At 35.4% G+C, this 14,582-nt stretch overlaps 1 protein-coding gene across 1 annotated transcript in view; it reads left to right on the top strand.

The window, feature by feature from the left end:
* Positions 1-14,582, top strand: part of LOC137405270 (general transcription factor 3C polypeptide 1-like) — a 67,675-nt gene that overhangs the window by 19,377 nt on the left and 33,716 nt on the right. Inside the window, exons 11-18 of the mRNA XM_068091497.1 lie at positions 90-255; positions 725-947; positions 1,432-1,596; positions 3,078-3,176; positions 5,929-6,093; positions 6,691-6,858; positions 8,623-8,763; positions 12,395-12,569. Of these exons, the coding sequence (XP_067947598.1) occupies positions 90-255; positions 725-947; positions 1,432-1,596; positions 3,078-3,176; positions 5,929-6,093; positions 6,691-6,858; positions 8,623-8,763; positions 12,395-12,569 (1,302 nt within the window). The remainder of the gene's footprint in view (positions 1-89; positions 256-724; positions 948-1,431; positions 1,597-3,077; positions 3,177-5,928; positions 6,094-6,690; positions 6,859-8,622; positions 8,764-12,394; positions 12,570-14,582) is intronic.

Here is a 14,582-nt window from a genome sequence, read left to right as displayed (position 1 = left end):
TTAAAAATCTGTTTGGTTTGGTGTAACGCAGTTTAAAGAGAAATGACTGAGAAGAAATATTCAAATTTTTACCGTACAACTTTCTATAGAATCAAAGAGGCTGAGGATGCTGATGATGTTGTGAGCGATGGAGAGGATGGTGACCAATCGTCTGATGTGGTGGTACCGTGGCTACATAGATTGGATGAGCCTATGTTTGTCCAAATGATGGAGTGGATCGAATGTCAAGGCCCCCATGGGGTAACCAAACACATGGTGGGTATCATTGGAATTATAGTTATACCTTGCTTATAGCTATACTTTGCATGCATTATCTTTTGCATAGCACAATTCATTATAGCCAGTTGTTGGACTTTATCACAAAATTTGTATTTCTCTCATTAAAATCAGATGTTATAACCATGTATTTGGTCTTCACTTTATATATACTGTATATATATATGTGTGTGCGCGTGTGTGTATGTGTGTGTGTGCGCGCGCGTGTGTGTACGCGTGTGTGTGCGCATGCACGCGTGAGTGTGCGCGTGCACGCGTGGGTGGGTGTGTGTGTATTTGGTCTATCGTGATTGTACGTGTAATAGATTTATTAATCAGATAAAATGTGTCATTAATTGTTGCAAAGGAATTAGGTTCTCAAATTAGGAAGTAGGTTATATGGGAGAATTAAAGCTGTTCGGTAGGTGAACCATGTCTGTTGGGTCAATCACATCTTGTATCATTTTAGATCAGAAAGACATTCGGATTGCATTCTTTGCAAGTCCGAAACATCATCAAGTACTTCTACAAGAACAAATGCTTGCACTTTTTCTATCGTGAGAAAAAGAGGCAGAGGGTAGAGTGGCTCTGTGCAAAGAAGTACGCGTCTGTGCATGAGAATGAGGAGGTAACTGAACCTGTGGCTAAACTGTCTATGTTCTCACCCTCGGCATCAACTTCTAACCAATCTGGTATGTTTGCTCTACCATAAGTTTGAATTTATTTTATATGTGAATGTTACAAATGAGTAAAGAATAAATACAAGTGATATGTAAAAATTTGTGGCGTTAGTTGGTTGTCTAAATCTTAAGCTATTTCTACTATTTCATGTATTATTACTGACTAGATTCTATTGTCATCAGCCTAACTATTGGTCTGTCATGCATAGGAAGTACATAGAAGAAAGTTGATTAGGTAGTTTCATCAATAAATGAGCCCGTTTTGTAGTTATTCAACACAATGTTTTAAAGCATATTACAATTTAATTTTGGCAAATTGAGGTGACTTAAGAAGATGTTTTATCAGTAGATGTGGCATTGTCACAGACAACCAACTTCAACATATATTAGGCAACACTATTTTTTTGGTATTGACAATCATCTCAGCACATACTTTGATTAATATGCCGTGTCCGGTGATGGGTATATTTATCATAGCTAATGTGATAAATTACAGAAGGCATTTCTGAAGTCTCTGCGAATACTCTACAAAGCAGTGGTGCAAAGGCTAAGCCCGACTCAACAGGGTCTGCTAGACGCAATATTCTAACTAACAAAATGGCAGAAAGGCGGCGAACTGTTGTAAACTTGGCACTGGAGCATAGGCTTATACTTTTTGCCGGTGGGTTTTCATTCTCCTTTATACACGGTGTCTCTGTCTTCGGTCTCTCTTAGAATGTTTTAAGCCTTAGTTTCTCCCACCCCAATCTTCTGTCTCTTCAACCCGCAATATCGTATCCTTGCAATTGTTGCTTTCCATATTTTTCCTACTTGTGGCCTATCTCTTGTTTTTGTAAGCTCACTCTCTCCTCTCTATCATCTCTGTCACTATTCTCTAAATTTTGCGTCTATATGTTTGAAAATTCTGTCACGGATTTTCTAATGTTATGTTTGTCTTTTTTTTCTTATTTTTTACAGTTTCTCGCATTGGTAAAAGTGATTGAATAATCATCATAGTGTAAAAGGCAGTTTACCAAGGGTGCTTATGGCGAGGCTATTTTGGTTTACAACTTTGACTTGTAGATTTCGAGAGAGATACTACTGTAATAGTTATAGATTAGAATAAGTTTCTTTTATATTATGTGTTTAGAAAGTCACTGCTAATACTTGAGTGGTTATTATAGGGAACTGCATTGTTTCAGAGAATGGTTAAGTCGTAGCATGAAAATATCATCTTAATGCTAGTGAGAAGGACAAAATAAGTTTATCATCCATGCTAGAAGATTTCTCTCAATTTGCATATAGCAGCCAAACGGGGATCAGTAAAATTATTTTTTCAAGGTCTTTTGATGTGTCCAGTTTTCTATATTTGTAACGCATATTCAACACTTGGTGATAGTGGTATCAGAGCGTTGGGTAATATCAAAATGTAATCAGTTGTAAAATGTGTTCAATAAATGCGTGTTAACTCTCCAAGCTAAGTAATAAGTACGTATACATGTATGCATACTTATAAGTACGTTTAAGTGAGAGTTGACTTAAAATGTTAGAGATTTTTAAGTTTGTGATTGAGAGATTGTAAAGCTTCTCATTTTAAATTTATGTAAGTCAAGTATTGTTATCTACATGTAAGTTGTACATGTAGATACATGTAGTTTAAACTTGCATTTATTATTGGCATTAACTGTCTCCCATCTTTTTAGTACCGTCACTAGACAAGCATCCATTCATCAAATCAATGACCCCAACCATCACTCTCAGCATACTCTCTATAGAGTAATTCTTCTCACTCTGTCTTAATTTCACGCAACAGATTCATGGCGGTAGCCATTTTGCAAGTTTTCTATATCTCCATCAACACTGTTTGCTATTTCACTAATTCTCAATGTCTTCATCAATAGTGTTTATTAATTTCACTAGCTGCTACTGATGATCAGTTTACTAACTCTCAATATTACCATCACTACTGATAATCAGTTGACTAACTCTCAATATTACCATCACTACTGATAATCAGTTTACTAACTCTCAATATTACCATCACTACTGATAATCAGTTTACTAACTCTCAATATTACCATCACTACTGATAATCAGTTTACTAACTCTCAATATTACCATCACTTTTTAGCATTAGTTTTTATTTCTTCCATATTTGCACAGATCTAACCAAGCTGATAATTGCTACTGAAGCAGACAAGTATGATACAAAGATGGACAGAAAAACACTGAAAAGAATCTGTGAGCATCTCAACAAGACTAGTAAGTTTATATATCCGGTCTTCATGGTCGATCGCTCCTCATTTTTATTCTGCAGCATTGTTAAATCTCTGAGCATCAGCGAAATACAATTTACCTAAACGTATGACTGATGTTGCCGTAGATCACTTCAGTATTTTCATTATTGTTCCAAGAAATTTTAGGTTTACCTGTGCGCGTCTGGTACATGGAGATGTACCTGTACGCGTCTGGTACATGAAGATGTACCTGTACGCGTCTAGTGCATGAAGATGTACCTGTACGTGTCCACTACATGAAGATGTACCTGTACGCGTCTGGTACATGAAGCTGTACATGTAGTTTGATTACTACTCACCTCAGCTTTTTTTTCTGATAGTTTTCTCGTGTACGGCTAGCATTTTGTGCAGTTTGTAGACGTATAGCATGGGGGTTCATTGTGACTACTGCACAATTTATTTTGATATACTTTGTACATGACCACTGCATGGCTTATCGTGCATTTCTCTTGATTGCATATTTGTTTTGGAATGGAGTGTCCATTCAAAAATTTTCGATAGTTTTGTTTATATGCAGGCAATGCTTTGCAGTACGAACCAATTTTTCTCTGAAAGTCATTTAATCAGGGTATTTAAAGGTTGACTTGCAATAAAATTCACATTACAGTTATTTGGTATCGAAAGATTCACCATTTCTTACTCTGTTGTGTTGTAGGTGCCAAATATGTTGAAATATGATTACAAGCTCTTAAAAGCTCAAAAACAAAAAGCCGCCGTAGATTGGAATCTTTTCATTTCGATGATGTAGCCACGAAGTTTGGTTATCGTCTTGTCACGTATGTTCTCACGTGAATTGAAAGGTCAATACAAAGCTCAATATAAAACTTATCGTAGTACTAGTTTATGACAAACACTTCGGGTTTTACCGAAGACCCCGTATCAAATATAGATGCTCGCTACTTTACAGTTTTGTTTCGGTTTGGTCTAATCGGCAAGTCGTAATCTGATCATGTGACCCAATACTTCGCAAATAATTTCTGCAGCATTTTTCGATTATCACAAGTGACCAACAGGCTCGTCATGATTATCAGACAATGATATGTACTCCTTCAAGCTAAGGCTAAAAAATTAAACGAATTTTTACGATAAGTTATAAGATATCACTGCTAAAAGTGACAGCATTACGATGACGATAAAATAGACGCGTAAGAACAATAGACATCGTTTTATTAAATGCGTGAAATATATTTGTGAAAATATTTCGACAAATAAGGTTGCGAGAAAGTGTAAACAGAAACCATCTCTTTCAACTACATCACATTTGAGCCGTTTTGGAAAGGGAATCCAAACTACGGCGGTCTCGTGTGGCTGCGATTTTCTGTTCGTTTTTGAGCTTTTAAGTGCTTGTAATCACCTTTCAACATATTTTGCACCTACAACACAACAGAGTAAGACATGGTGAATCTTTTCATATCAAATAACGGTAATGTGAATTTTGTTGCAAGTCAACCTTTAATATTTTGCTGAAACACTGAGGCGCCGTGACAGAAAAAGCATACAGGCGGATGGACAAGAGTTTATAACAATATAGATTAATTTAATAAATTATTAACCTCTATTGTCAATCTTTCATATATCAGAGATAGCTAAGAAAAAGCCAATGAAAGTGGGTTAGGCATGATATGGCAGTTTTGTCTTCAGCTTGTAAATATGATATCCACCATCTTATCTTTCCTTATCTTTTATGTATATTTTTAAAAGCATATACTTGCTCAACATTGTGTTTGATTTGTTAAGTGAGTTTTATCTGGCTGTTCTGATATTTTTAATCAGAGTTGAAAAAGGGGTAATATGTAAATTTCTGTAATGTTGAAATAAATCGAATTGGATGGCAATGCCACAAATAACTGTGTTGCGTATAAAGCCTTTGGATATGAAAGCAGATTTTTATTGTTTTTTGAAGAAGATAAATGCGTTTTCAAGATGACTCATTTTGTAGACATACTCTTGTATTCTACATTGTTTGGCAATGGTAGATGTACTTGAGTTTGCTTACAAAAGAATGCGCGGTATTAAAGTGTTCTACTCAAATAACCCTACACTCATAGAAGTAAAATACACTCGACTATGATAGATAGATAAATAGGTAGATAGGCTATGATAGATATGATCTACCAGTCGACTATGGTAGATAGGCTCTTTTTATAACTTACTATCTAAATAAGAGGAAGACTAGTTTGCCTTCATTAAACAAAAGTTTGCAAGTCTTTTCTACTAGGCTTCTTTGTTGGAACTAATCATATATGTGTAATACCACAGTTATATTTAAGGAAAACATATTCTAACAAACTGCCTCAAATAGTAATTTACAAATGTCTATTCAAGATGACTATGTGATACTATATCAGTATGTGCTCATAATAATCGTATTAATATAATATATTAATATGATTATATTAATATAATAATAAACATAATAATAAGTAATATAAACATAGGGATTATATTAATATACTTAATGTTGATTGCAAGTACAAGTAGTCACACCCTATATGGTTGTCTCTTTGCTGCAGAGGATATTAAGATATATAAGACCACAGTACAAGTAGTCACATCCTATATGGTTGTCTCTTTGCTGCAGAGGATATTAAGATATATAAGACCATAGTACAAGTAGTCACATCCTATATGGTTGTCTCTTTGCTGCAGAGGATATTAAGATATATAAGACCACAGTACAAGTAGTCACATCATATATGGTTTTCTCTTTGCTGCAGAGGATATTAAGATATATAAGACCACAGTACAAGTAGAGAGTAAGACGAGGGATCTGTTTTATGTGTGTGAGCCGACCATGACCCTTGATAACAACCTCATGAAATCTAGTCTGGAGTCACAGCGCTCTGAGCTCATGTCCTCCATAGCATCTGTTAAGGTTCCAGGTAATCACTGCACTATTAATTACTAGGTAATTACTAGCAAATCGAGTAATTACTGCCCTATAGCAAATCAAATTGTTAGGCTTTCACATGTTTCATGGCTCGTTAACAAGATGAAGAATGTTGAAGTAATTGCTTACATTAAATGCAAAGCAATTTGAATAATGATCAGTTTTCAAATTGAAGCTCAAAATTTGTAGGATTTTAAGACTTTGGTAATGCCTTGTTTGATCTGACCTTATAAAAATAAGAAAATTAATTAGAAATTATTTGTAAATGCATATAAATTGCATTTAATTGCTATCAACTTATATTCTTGTGAAAATGTGCGATATCTTAATTACACTTCAGAAGTGAAGGTGTTGGCACATCAAGGTTACTGTAACGAACTAAAAAGTCTTTTCAGGTGCACACATTGGTATTTGATAGAACACCAATGTACAATAGGATAACTGAAGCTTTTTCCTTCAAGTCTAGTTTATCTCTGACATCCATTAGGATGGTAGCTATTCCTGTATGATTTATTTCTCTTTCAGTTTCCCACTCGTTTCACCCATAATATGCATGGTAGTTTCTCATGTTTCTCTTACCCATAATTAGCTAATGAAAAGAAGGCGGAGCCAAATGATGTTGATGTGAAGGCAGAGCCAGTCATTCCTTACACCGCCAACCCTAACTCCAGACTGAACAAGTATGGCCTTGCACCTAAGATGAAACGAGCTGAGGTTCTACATCAGTTCCTCTGCTACACGATTTACAACTATGAAGGTTAGTCATGCTTCCCCTAGGGCCTCTGACACCCTTTTTTACTTTTATCGTTTGAACTCCGTCAGCTTGTAGAAAGTGACTAGATACTTGGAGAGAGCGGCCGTGGTCTATTGGTCTAGAACTCGTGACTTACAAGCAAAAGGTGGGGGCTCAACACCCAAAAAGGCCTCTGGTGGTGACAAGGATGACCCCACCAGTGTCATTCCTGGTGGTCATCCTATGCTGCTGGAGCAGCATGGTTATGTGAGCCACACAAATCGGCAGCTCTAACACCAAACAGATACTTCTATAAATTGTTGAAGCTTAACAAGTCCACATCTAATTTGAATGTCTGAATGGTTGGTCTTTGCAACTGCTCATGTTTCCAGTCATCGAGGTGTTTTTACCATTGGAATCAGATATATCCAGTCGAGATCGCAGAGTCATTGTTTGTGTCACACTGGCTCTCACAAACACTCACAGTCTCTGCTTGCAGTAAGCCAGGCAGACGTCATACTCCATCTTAGAGGGGTTGCTCACAGTACAAATAATCTGTGCAGGTAATTTAGTCATCAAAAAGAAATTGGTCAGTTTTAAGTGCTACTGGAGCAGCATGGTTATATGAGCCACACAAATCGGTAGCTCCAACACCAAGCAGATACTTCTACAACTTATTAAAGCTTGATAAGTCCACATCTAATTCAAATGTCTGAATGGTTGGTTTTGGAGACAATCACACTGATTAATAACATCATGCCAACATTTCTAGAGATGTTGGGAAGTCACGATTGTTTAGTTATATGATTTTACCAGTTTACTCGTCGCAGCGGTTAGTTCTGGAGATACCTGTAATCAATATGGTGTACGGTTAGTAAGTTGGAAAGTCTCGAAAGAAGCTTTTAGAAGTGCTTCTTTTTACACGAGTTGTTTTAACAGTTTTTTAGTGTAAAAATGAAATTGTGAAACATCCCCCCAATTAGTTTGTAAATGCGTCTCCAACTGATACTATATATTTGATGGTTCATAGCTAAGTTCAGTCTGTACATATGTCGATGGTTTCTCATTACTCTCTGGTTCTGAGATCCTGTTAGTTCCTGTCAATGACCTCTACGATCACTAGTTATATGTTGTGAAGGCTGGATTCATCCAGGATCAGTCTCAGTAAGTTTGATATGGCAAAGAGAGGAATGTTTTTTGCGGGACATTCACCAATTCCTATATGTTGCCAAAATTCGAAAGCAGAACTACGGCTAGAGGTAGCAAACATAAGTTTGTCTCATCAGGTGGAGACCAAGTTCAGAGTTCTGACATTCAAATGAAAATATTTGTTTTCGTTGTGACTTTTTCTACATCTAGAACCGCTGAGGTTTTTTCAACAACTAATTTGAATGGAGATACAAGACTTTGGTGATTAATTTGTAGATGTATTTTTTACTTTCATATTTGTTAACTATTTATGCTCTATAAAATAAAAACATTAATCACCAATGTTTGTTTTGCATAAACAACCACGAGTTTTCATATATCTGTTGCATCTGATAGATGACATGCCTAATTTTGGAATATATTGCTGGATTATTTTTAGTTCATCAAAATTTTTACTCACATATTTTCTGTTCTTGTGTTGAGTACACTTGGGAATAATACAATGTGTTTGGATTTGTATTGATCAAACGCCATTTAATGTAAAATAAAGATGGAGCCATTATCGTCACAATTAGTGGTAGGACTAGTTACTTAAGTTATTAGGTTACTACATGCAGCATAACTTGTGGTTGTTTGAAGGTTGTCCTGACGGAGAAGAAGAAATGGAAGAATTTACACTGTCTGACAATGAGGTCATCAAAGTGCCTGTCTACTCAAAAACTGATGATTGGAAACGCTTCATACCACCCAACATACTTACTACTGAGGAGAATAGCGATGGTGAGGTATCTATTTGGATACTTCAATTGTGCATGTTTGTTTACCTGTTTGCTGACATATATGTGCTGACATGTTTGATCAGCCTATACATAAATCTCAAAGTTTGTCATTTGTTCGGATGTCTGCCTGTCTAGCTATAGCTATTAAGACCTTGGAATAAAAAATCCATATCGCTGAAGATTTGATCTCGGAACCTCCCGTTCCCCAGATGATATGCTAAACCATTGAGCTACGTGAGATTGATTGATTCATTGAGCTATATATGTTGCTATGTGGGTGAACATACACATACCGCTTTGCGTTACGGCGTAACATCATTTTGTGCTTGCTCTCTTGGCTTTTATTAGTAAGTTTAGCAGTACTAGCTTACTCAAATTAGCTATTGGCAATGTGCCAGACTAATGGTAAGTGGCAGCCAACAACTGTTTATAAGCTGTTTTTAATCCCCATGCAACAACTGCTTATAAGCTGTTTTTAAATACCTCTTCAACGCTCGACATTCGGGTAGTTATTCTATATATATATGTATCAAAATCTGTCTGGATGTCATTCGTTTGTCCAGCTATAGCGATAAAGTTTTAGCAACGAAAACTCACCTTTTTATTGAATTTGAACTCGCAAAATTTAAATAGCAAGTCTACCAACAAGCACACCTAACCAACCATAAGGCTAACCCGTTGTTAGCATTCCCATTTCTCTTACCATATACTGTATATCTTCTTCACGATTACACATGCTAAAAGTGCATGTTTTATTATTAATTAATATGACCTTTTGCATCTGTTTTTTTAAGTTATCTTTCTACCATTACCTATTTTTTTAATTTGTAATTTTCAAATGTGCCGCTTCAATTTTAAATATGTCCTCACATTCCTATTTCCAAATTTTCTAAAGGTTCTGTCGCTAAATTTGTAAAGGCTAAATACTTTGCACGTTGAGAATTGTATTATCTCGAGTAGGAATCGCCTCTACATTCAGGCAGAGTCAGACTAGGATTGTCTGATATCTCATTTTCACCTTTGTATCGGTATCGAGAGATACCAGTATCGTCCATCAAAACTTTGAATACAACGAGCTTTTGATGCAGCAGTAACCTTTTTTATACACACACTTCTATGTAGTCATTGCTATTATTAGTTCAACATATGATTTTTAATTTTTTTTCAATTCATATCAAAATCAATTTTCATTGTAGCAAAACAGACTATCTAGCCATCTCTTGCCAATTATTTCACCTGTGGACGAACATCTTTACAGTTGTTTTATTTCTCCCTCAATTTATTCCAACTGCCCAAAACACTTTTCTCATAATATGAAGTTTAAAAGTCAGAATGGTAAATTTTGTATATGTTTAAAAAGATGAATGTTTTATGCAATGATTTTTTTGTCACCCGGGCAACGCCGAGTATTCAGCTAGTCCATGTATATACATATGATAGTGTGTATGTGTGCTACATGCATGTGATCAGTTAATATATACATATGATAGTGTGTATGTGTGCTACATGCATGTGATCAGTTAATATATACATATGATAGTGTGTATGTGTGCTACATGCATGTGATCAGTTAATATATACACACTAGATGAATGCCCGGCATTGTACGGGTAATAAAAAATGCTTTTGTATAGCAAATTTACATTTAATCAATATCTACAACATTTACCATGTTAACGTTTAATTGAAGGTGTTTGTTTGTTTCTGTGTACTGTACTATTTGATTTGAGTTTATTTTCATCATAAAAACAGATGCACACAGAGACATAAACTAAATAAATATACATATATGAATAAGCAATCATAATACAATAGGAAGTGATGAAGGCCCACGTGCACAGTAGCAGGGCTAATCAGGTGCAGGGCCGAATCTATTGACTGTGTTTATTTATGTGTGATTCCTACTATGCCAGCTGCAGTGACTGCTACAGATCTATACTGATTGCAATAGCTTTGTTGGCTATATGAGTTTAGGCTTTTTTCACTTATGGGCATGCATTTTTCTTCTGGTAAGGCTTCACGGATTTTCTTTTAGTATGGCTTTAGGCATAACGCTAGCTGCAGTGTTTAGCGTGAAGCCATGGAAGATTGCCATGTGTTCCAAGTATCTGCCCAATTTATTCCCTGGTATAGCCAGTTGGACAGTTTAGTATATTGGATAAATAAATGTCGGCAGAACTTGAGGTTGGGAGTTCAAATCCAATTCACAGCAGATTTCTCATTCTTAAAACTATTGCTATAGCCGGGCAGACGTATGTACAGACAGATGGACAAATATTGAGCTTTATATATAGATTATAGTGTGTATGCATGCTACCATATGTATGATCAGTTAATATACAGTCAAACATGGATAACTCGAACTTACCAAGACCGAGCGAAAGTGTTCGAGTTATCAGAGCGTTCAAGTTACCAGAGCACTGTCACAAGTCCATGTATTTATTTATTTATTAGTAGATTCATGTACATATACAAACTATAATATAAATCAAAAGCATAAATGGCTTGTTTCAAATTAAATGCTTCTAATGTAAAGTTTAAAACTTTTTTATCAAAAAGTATAAAGATTTTTCTATCACTTGAGATTGGTTTGTTGTTTGAGGTGATGTTATTGCCAGGACGTTTTTTAGATTAAAATTGGCAAAACTCGATCGTTGTTGAAATGCTCAGAAGAAAATACATCTTTTTCTTTTGAGCGTTTTAACCAAGATCAATTTTGCTGATTTTTCATGAAGTTCATGCGAAGGTTACCTCACTTTTCCTTGCTTCCGAAGGGCCATCCTTAAGTGGATGTTTGGTAAAAATCAAATTTCTCCGAACCTTTAGAAAAGTCGTTGACAAAAATATTTTGCCGATGGTAGTAATAACGACGCCTATGAATTACGAAAAGTTGAGGTTTACCTCTATGGCTTGGAATAAAGTGATTTTTTAAAGTGATAACAACCGTCTCGGTAGCCGTTGGGCCAAAAACTGTTCGAGTTAACAGAGTTGAGGTCGTGTTATCTAAAACAATTTATAATTACGTGGGAACGGACCAAAGAAACCGTTCGAGTTAATCATGTGTTCGAGCTATCCGAGGGCGAGTTATCCATGTTTGACTGTATATACATATGATAGTGTGTATGTGTGCTGGCATATATGTGATCAGTTAATATATACTGTACATACTAGCTGGATGGCCGGGTATTAAACATTTGCTTATAAACAATGAGAGATAATGTAGTTTTCTGCCACTTGCTATTAACCTGGCACATTGCCAATGGATAGTTTGAGTAAGCTTATTAATAAGAGCTAAATACTTGCTCTCACGATTGAGCACGCTAAAATTCACTACCGCTAACCATAGCGGAGAGCTCCCGCATTTGCTCCCATATAGTGACATATATCCCCTAATGAATCCATCAAGCTCGTTCGGCTGAATTGGAAAGGCATTCAACTGGTGAAGGAGAAGATCTGAGATCAAATCTTCTGTGATACGGATTCTTTGTTCCAAGATTTTAATAGCTATAGCTATACAAACACGGACAGGCCAACTTTGAGAAGTATATATACAGATGATAGTGTATACAATTGCTAAAGAGCAGTCACAAGCATTTAGAAGGTCATTAAATGGCTATAATATTTTCCTCCAGGTGTGGCCTGTTTGTTAGACTTGGGAACTCAATTGCCTCTGGAGCGGTTCCTTATGTTGGTCAGATTTCCATACGACGTGCCAGAGATAACCGAGTTATTCGAACATAAAATCAAACGCCTCATACCAGTTAGATGTCTGCCAATGAAATTGCAATCTCTACTCCTCTATAAAAGGTAATACTTACGGCTCGTATAAACGTTCATACAAATATCCAAGCTTTTTTCTCAGCTCACCTTTTTGCAGCCAGCCTTCAGCCATCTATATTTTGTGATGTTTGAAAGTTGAAGGCAGCCTTGATATTGTCTAACAATGCAACTTGTCATGGTTGTGTAAATAGTAAGCGCTGTCATGGCCAAAGCTGGTCAGTTCAAATAACTTCATATATTGAACTGCTCATTCATTATACTTGGTAGAGCTGAATTCTCTTGAATATGCTCGAGCCTCAGAGGGAAAGGCAGCATATTTACTTTGTTTTTTGTTGTCTTGTTTTCATCTTATGTTGCTGTCGATGGGACCTTAATGTTTTGATTCGCGTATGTCTTAAATGTCAAAAAAATGTATTGTCGTGTGCAAGGTCTTACATGAGATTCCTAGCTGACTGTGCTGGATAAGCTAACACAGGTCAGGTCAAAGATCAAATTTTTACTCAACAAAATAACAGGATGAATTAAAATATTGTTGTAGAAAATTAAACTAGAAATTCCACTGTCATACAGCCCACGACCAAAGTAATAATGGAAAAAAGAAAGGGTACTGTTGGTTGTTGAAAAAGTAGTTCTCAGCAGGAATTGACAGAGTATAATGTAAATGAGACTTGTTTGAGATGATATAAAATAAATTTGAGAGAGCACGACCCTAAAAAGGCGCAACAGAAATGTAACAGAAATAAATATTAATAAAATAAATAATTAACTATCTCAAACTTATGTTTTACAATAATAAAATAAATATTAATTCAAGCTGTAGACCTCAACTACTGTACGAAATTTAAATAACAACAGCAATAATGAAATATGTTTATTATATCTCTTATTATATTGAAATGCAATATTAAAAGTAAATGGCAAGCTGCCGTGTAATATACAATTTGAAAGTTGGTTGTTGGTTAAAATAAATATTAATTCAAGCTGTAGACCTAAACTACTGTAAGTAATTAAACTAACAACAGCAATAATGAAATATGTTTATTATAGCTCTGAAATGCAATATTACAAGTAAAATATATTGTAATATACAGTTTGAAAGTTGGTTTTGTTGAATGCAGAACAGTTTTGACAACGATATGTAACAGAAATAAATATTAATAAAATAAATATTTAACTATCTCAAACTTATGTTTTACAATAATAAAATAAATATTAATTCAAGCTGTAGACCTAACCTACTGTACGTAATTTAACTAACAACAACAATGCCAACAATAAAGAAATATGTTTATTATATATTTGAAATGCAATATTAAAAGTTAAACGGCAAACTGATGTGTAATATACAGTTTGAAAGTTGGTTGTGTTGTGATGAATGTAGAATGGTTTTGACAGCGATATGTAACTGAGAGCAAGGGTTGGCATTTACGCGTCTGGAAGTTTTATGCAAACTGGAGTGAAATAAAGAAATATTCTTGTCATAAAAGGGCATTGTAGTAACGCCCTACCTTGTAGATAAGATGTAAAGAAATCTGGCTGATGTTCTAGATAATTTGAAAAACCTTCGGTAATTGGACAAAAACGTAGGCTGATAAACTGTGTACCACATTTTCGTACCTGTAAATCGGTTTACGCCTCAAACAGTACACAGTAAACAGTTCTACTATCTGTCGCACGGCTTTATTGGCGTTTCGTAGGTCGGTCGAAACTATTAATAAAACAAGCTGTTCAAGCGTTTTGTGGCGATTTGTGACAAGTCTTTATCGTTCTATTCTCTGTCGCTCGGCGTTTTAAATTCCGGTCTTAACTTTTATTAAACGAAGCTTTTCAAGTGTTTTGTGACGATTTACGTCCTAATAAATCTGTCTATTTATGTATAATCCGATCAGATGGGTTAGTTTTAGGAATTTGCGGTAACCTTTCAAAGGCTTGGTAACATATTTAAATAGGTTTATATGCGTTTTGTATCATTATTATACTTTAACGACTTTACTGAAAAATAGTTAAATTTGTTGATAGGTTTTCGTTGCAAGGGTTTGG

This window comes from Watersipora subatra, chromosome 9 (genome assembly GCF_963576615.1).
Source record: "Watersipora subatra chromosome 9, tzWatSuba1.1, whole genome shotgun sequence".
NCBI lineage: Eukaryota > Metazoa > Bryozoa > Gymnolaemata > Cheilostomatida > Watersiporidae > Watersipora > Watersipora subatra.
The sequence above is the reverse complement of the archived record's forward strand: the minus strand, read 5'-3'. Positions and strand labels throughout refer to the sequence as shown.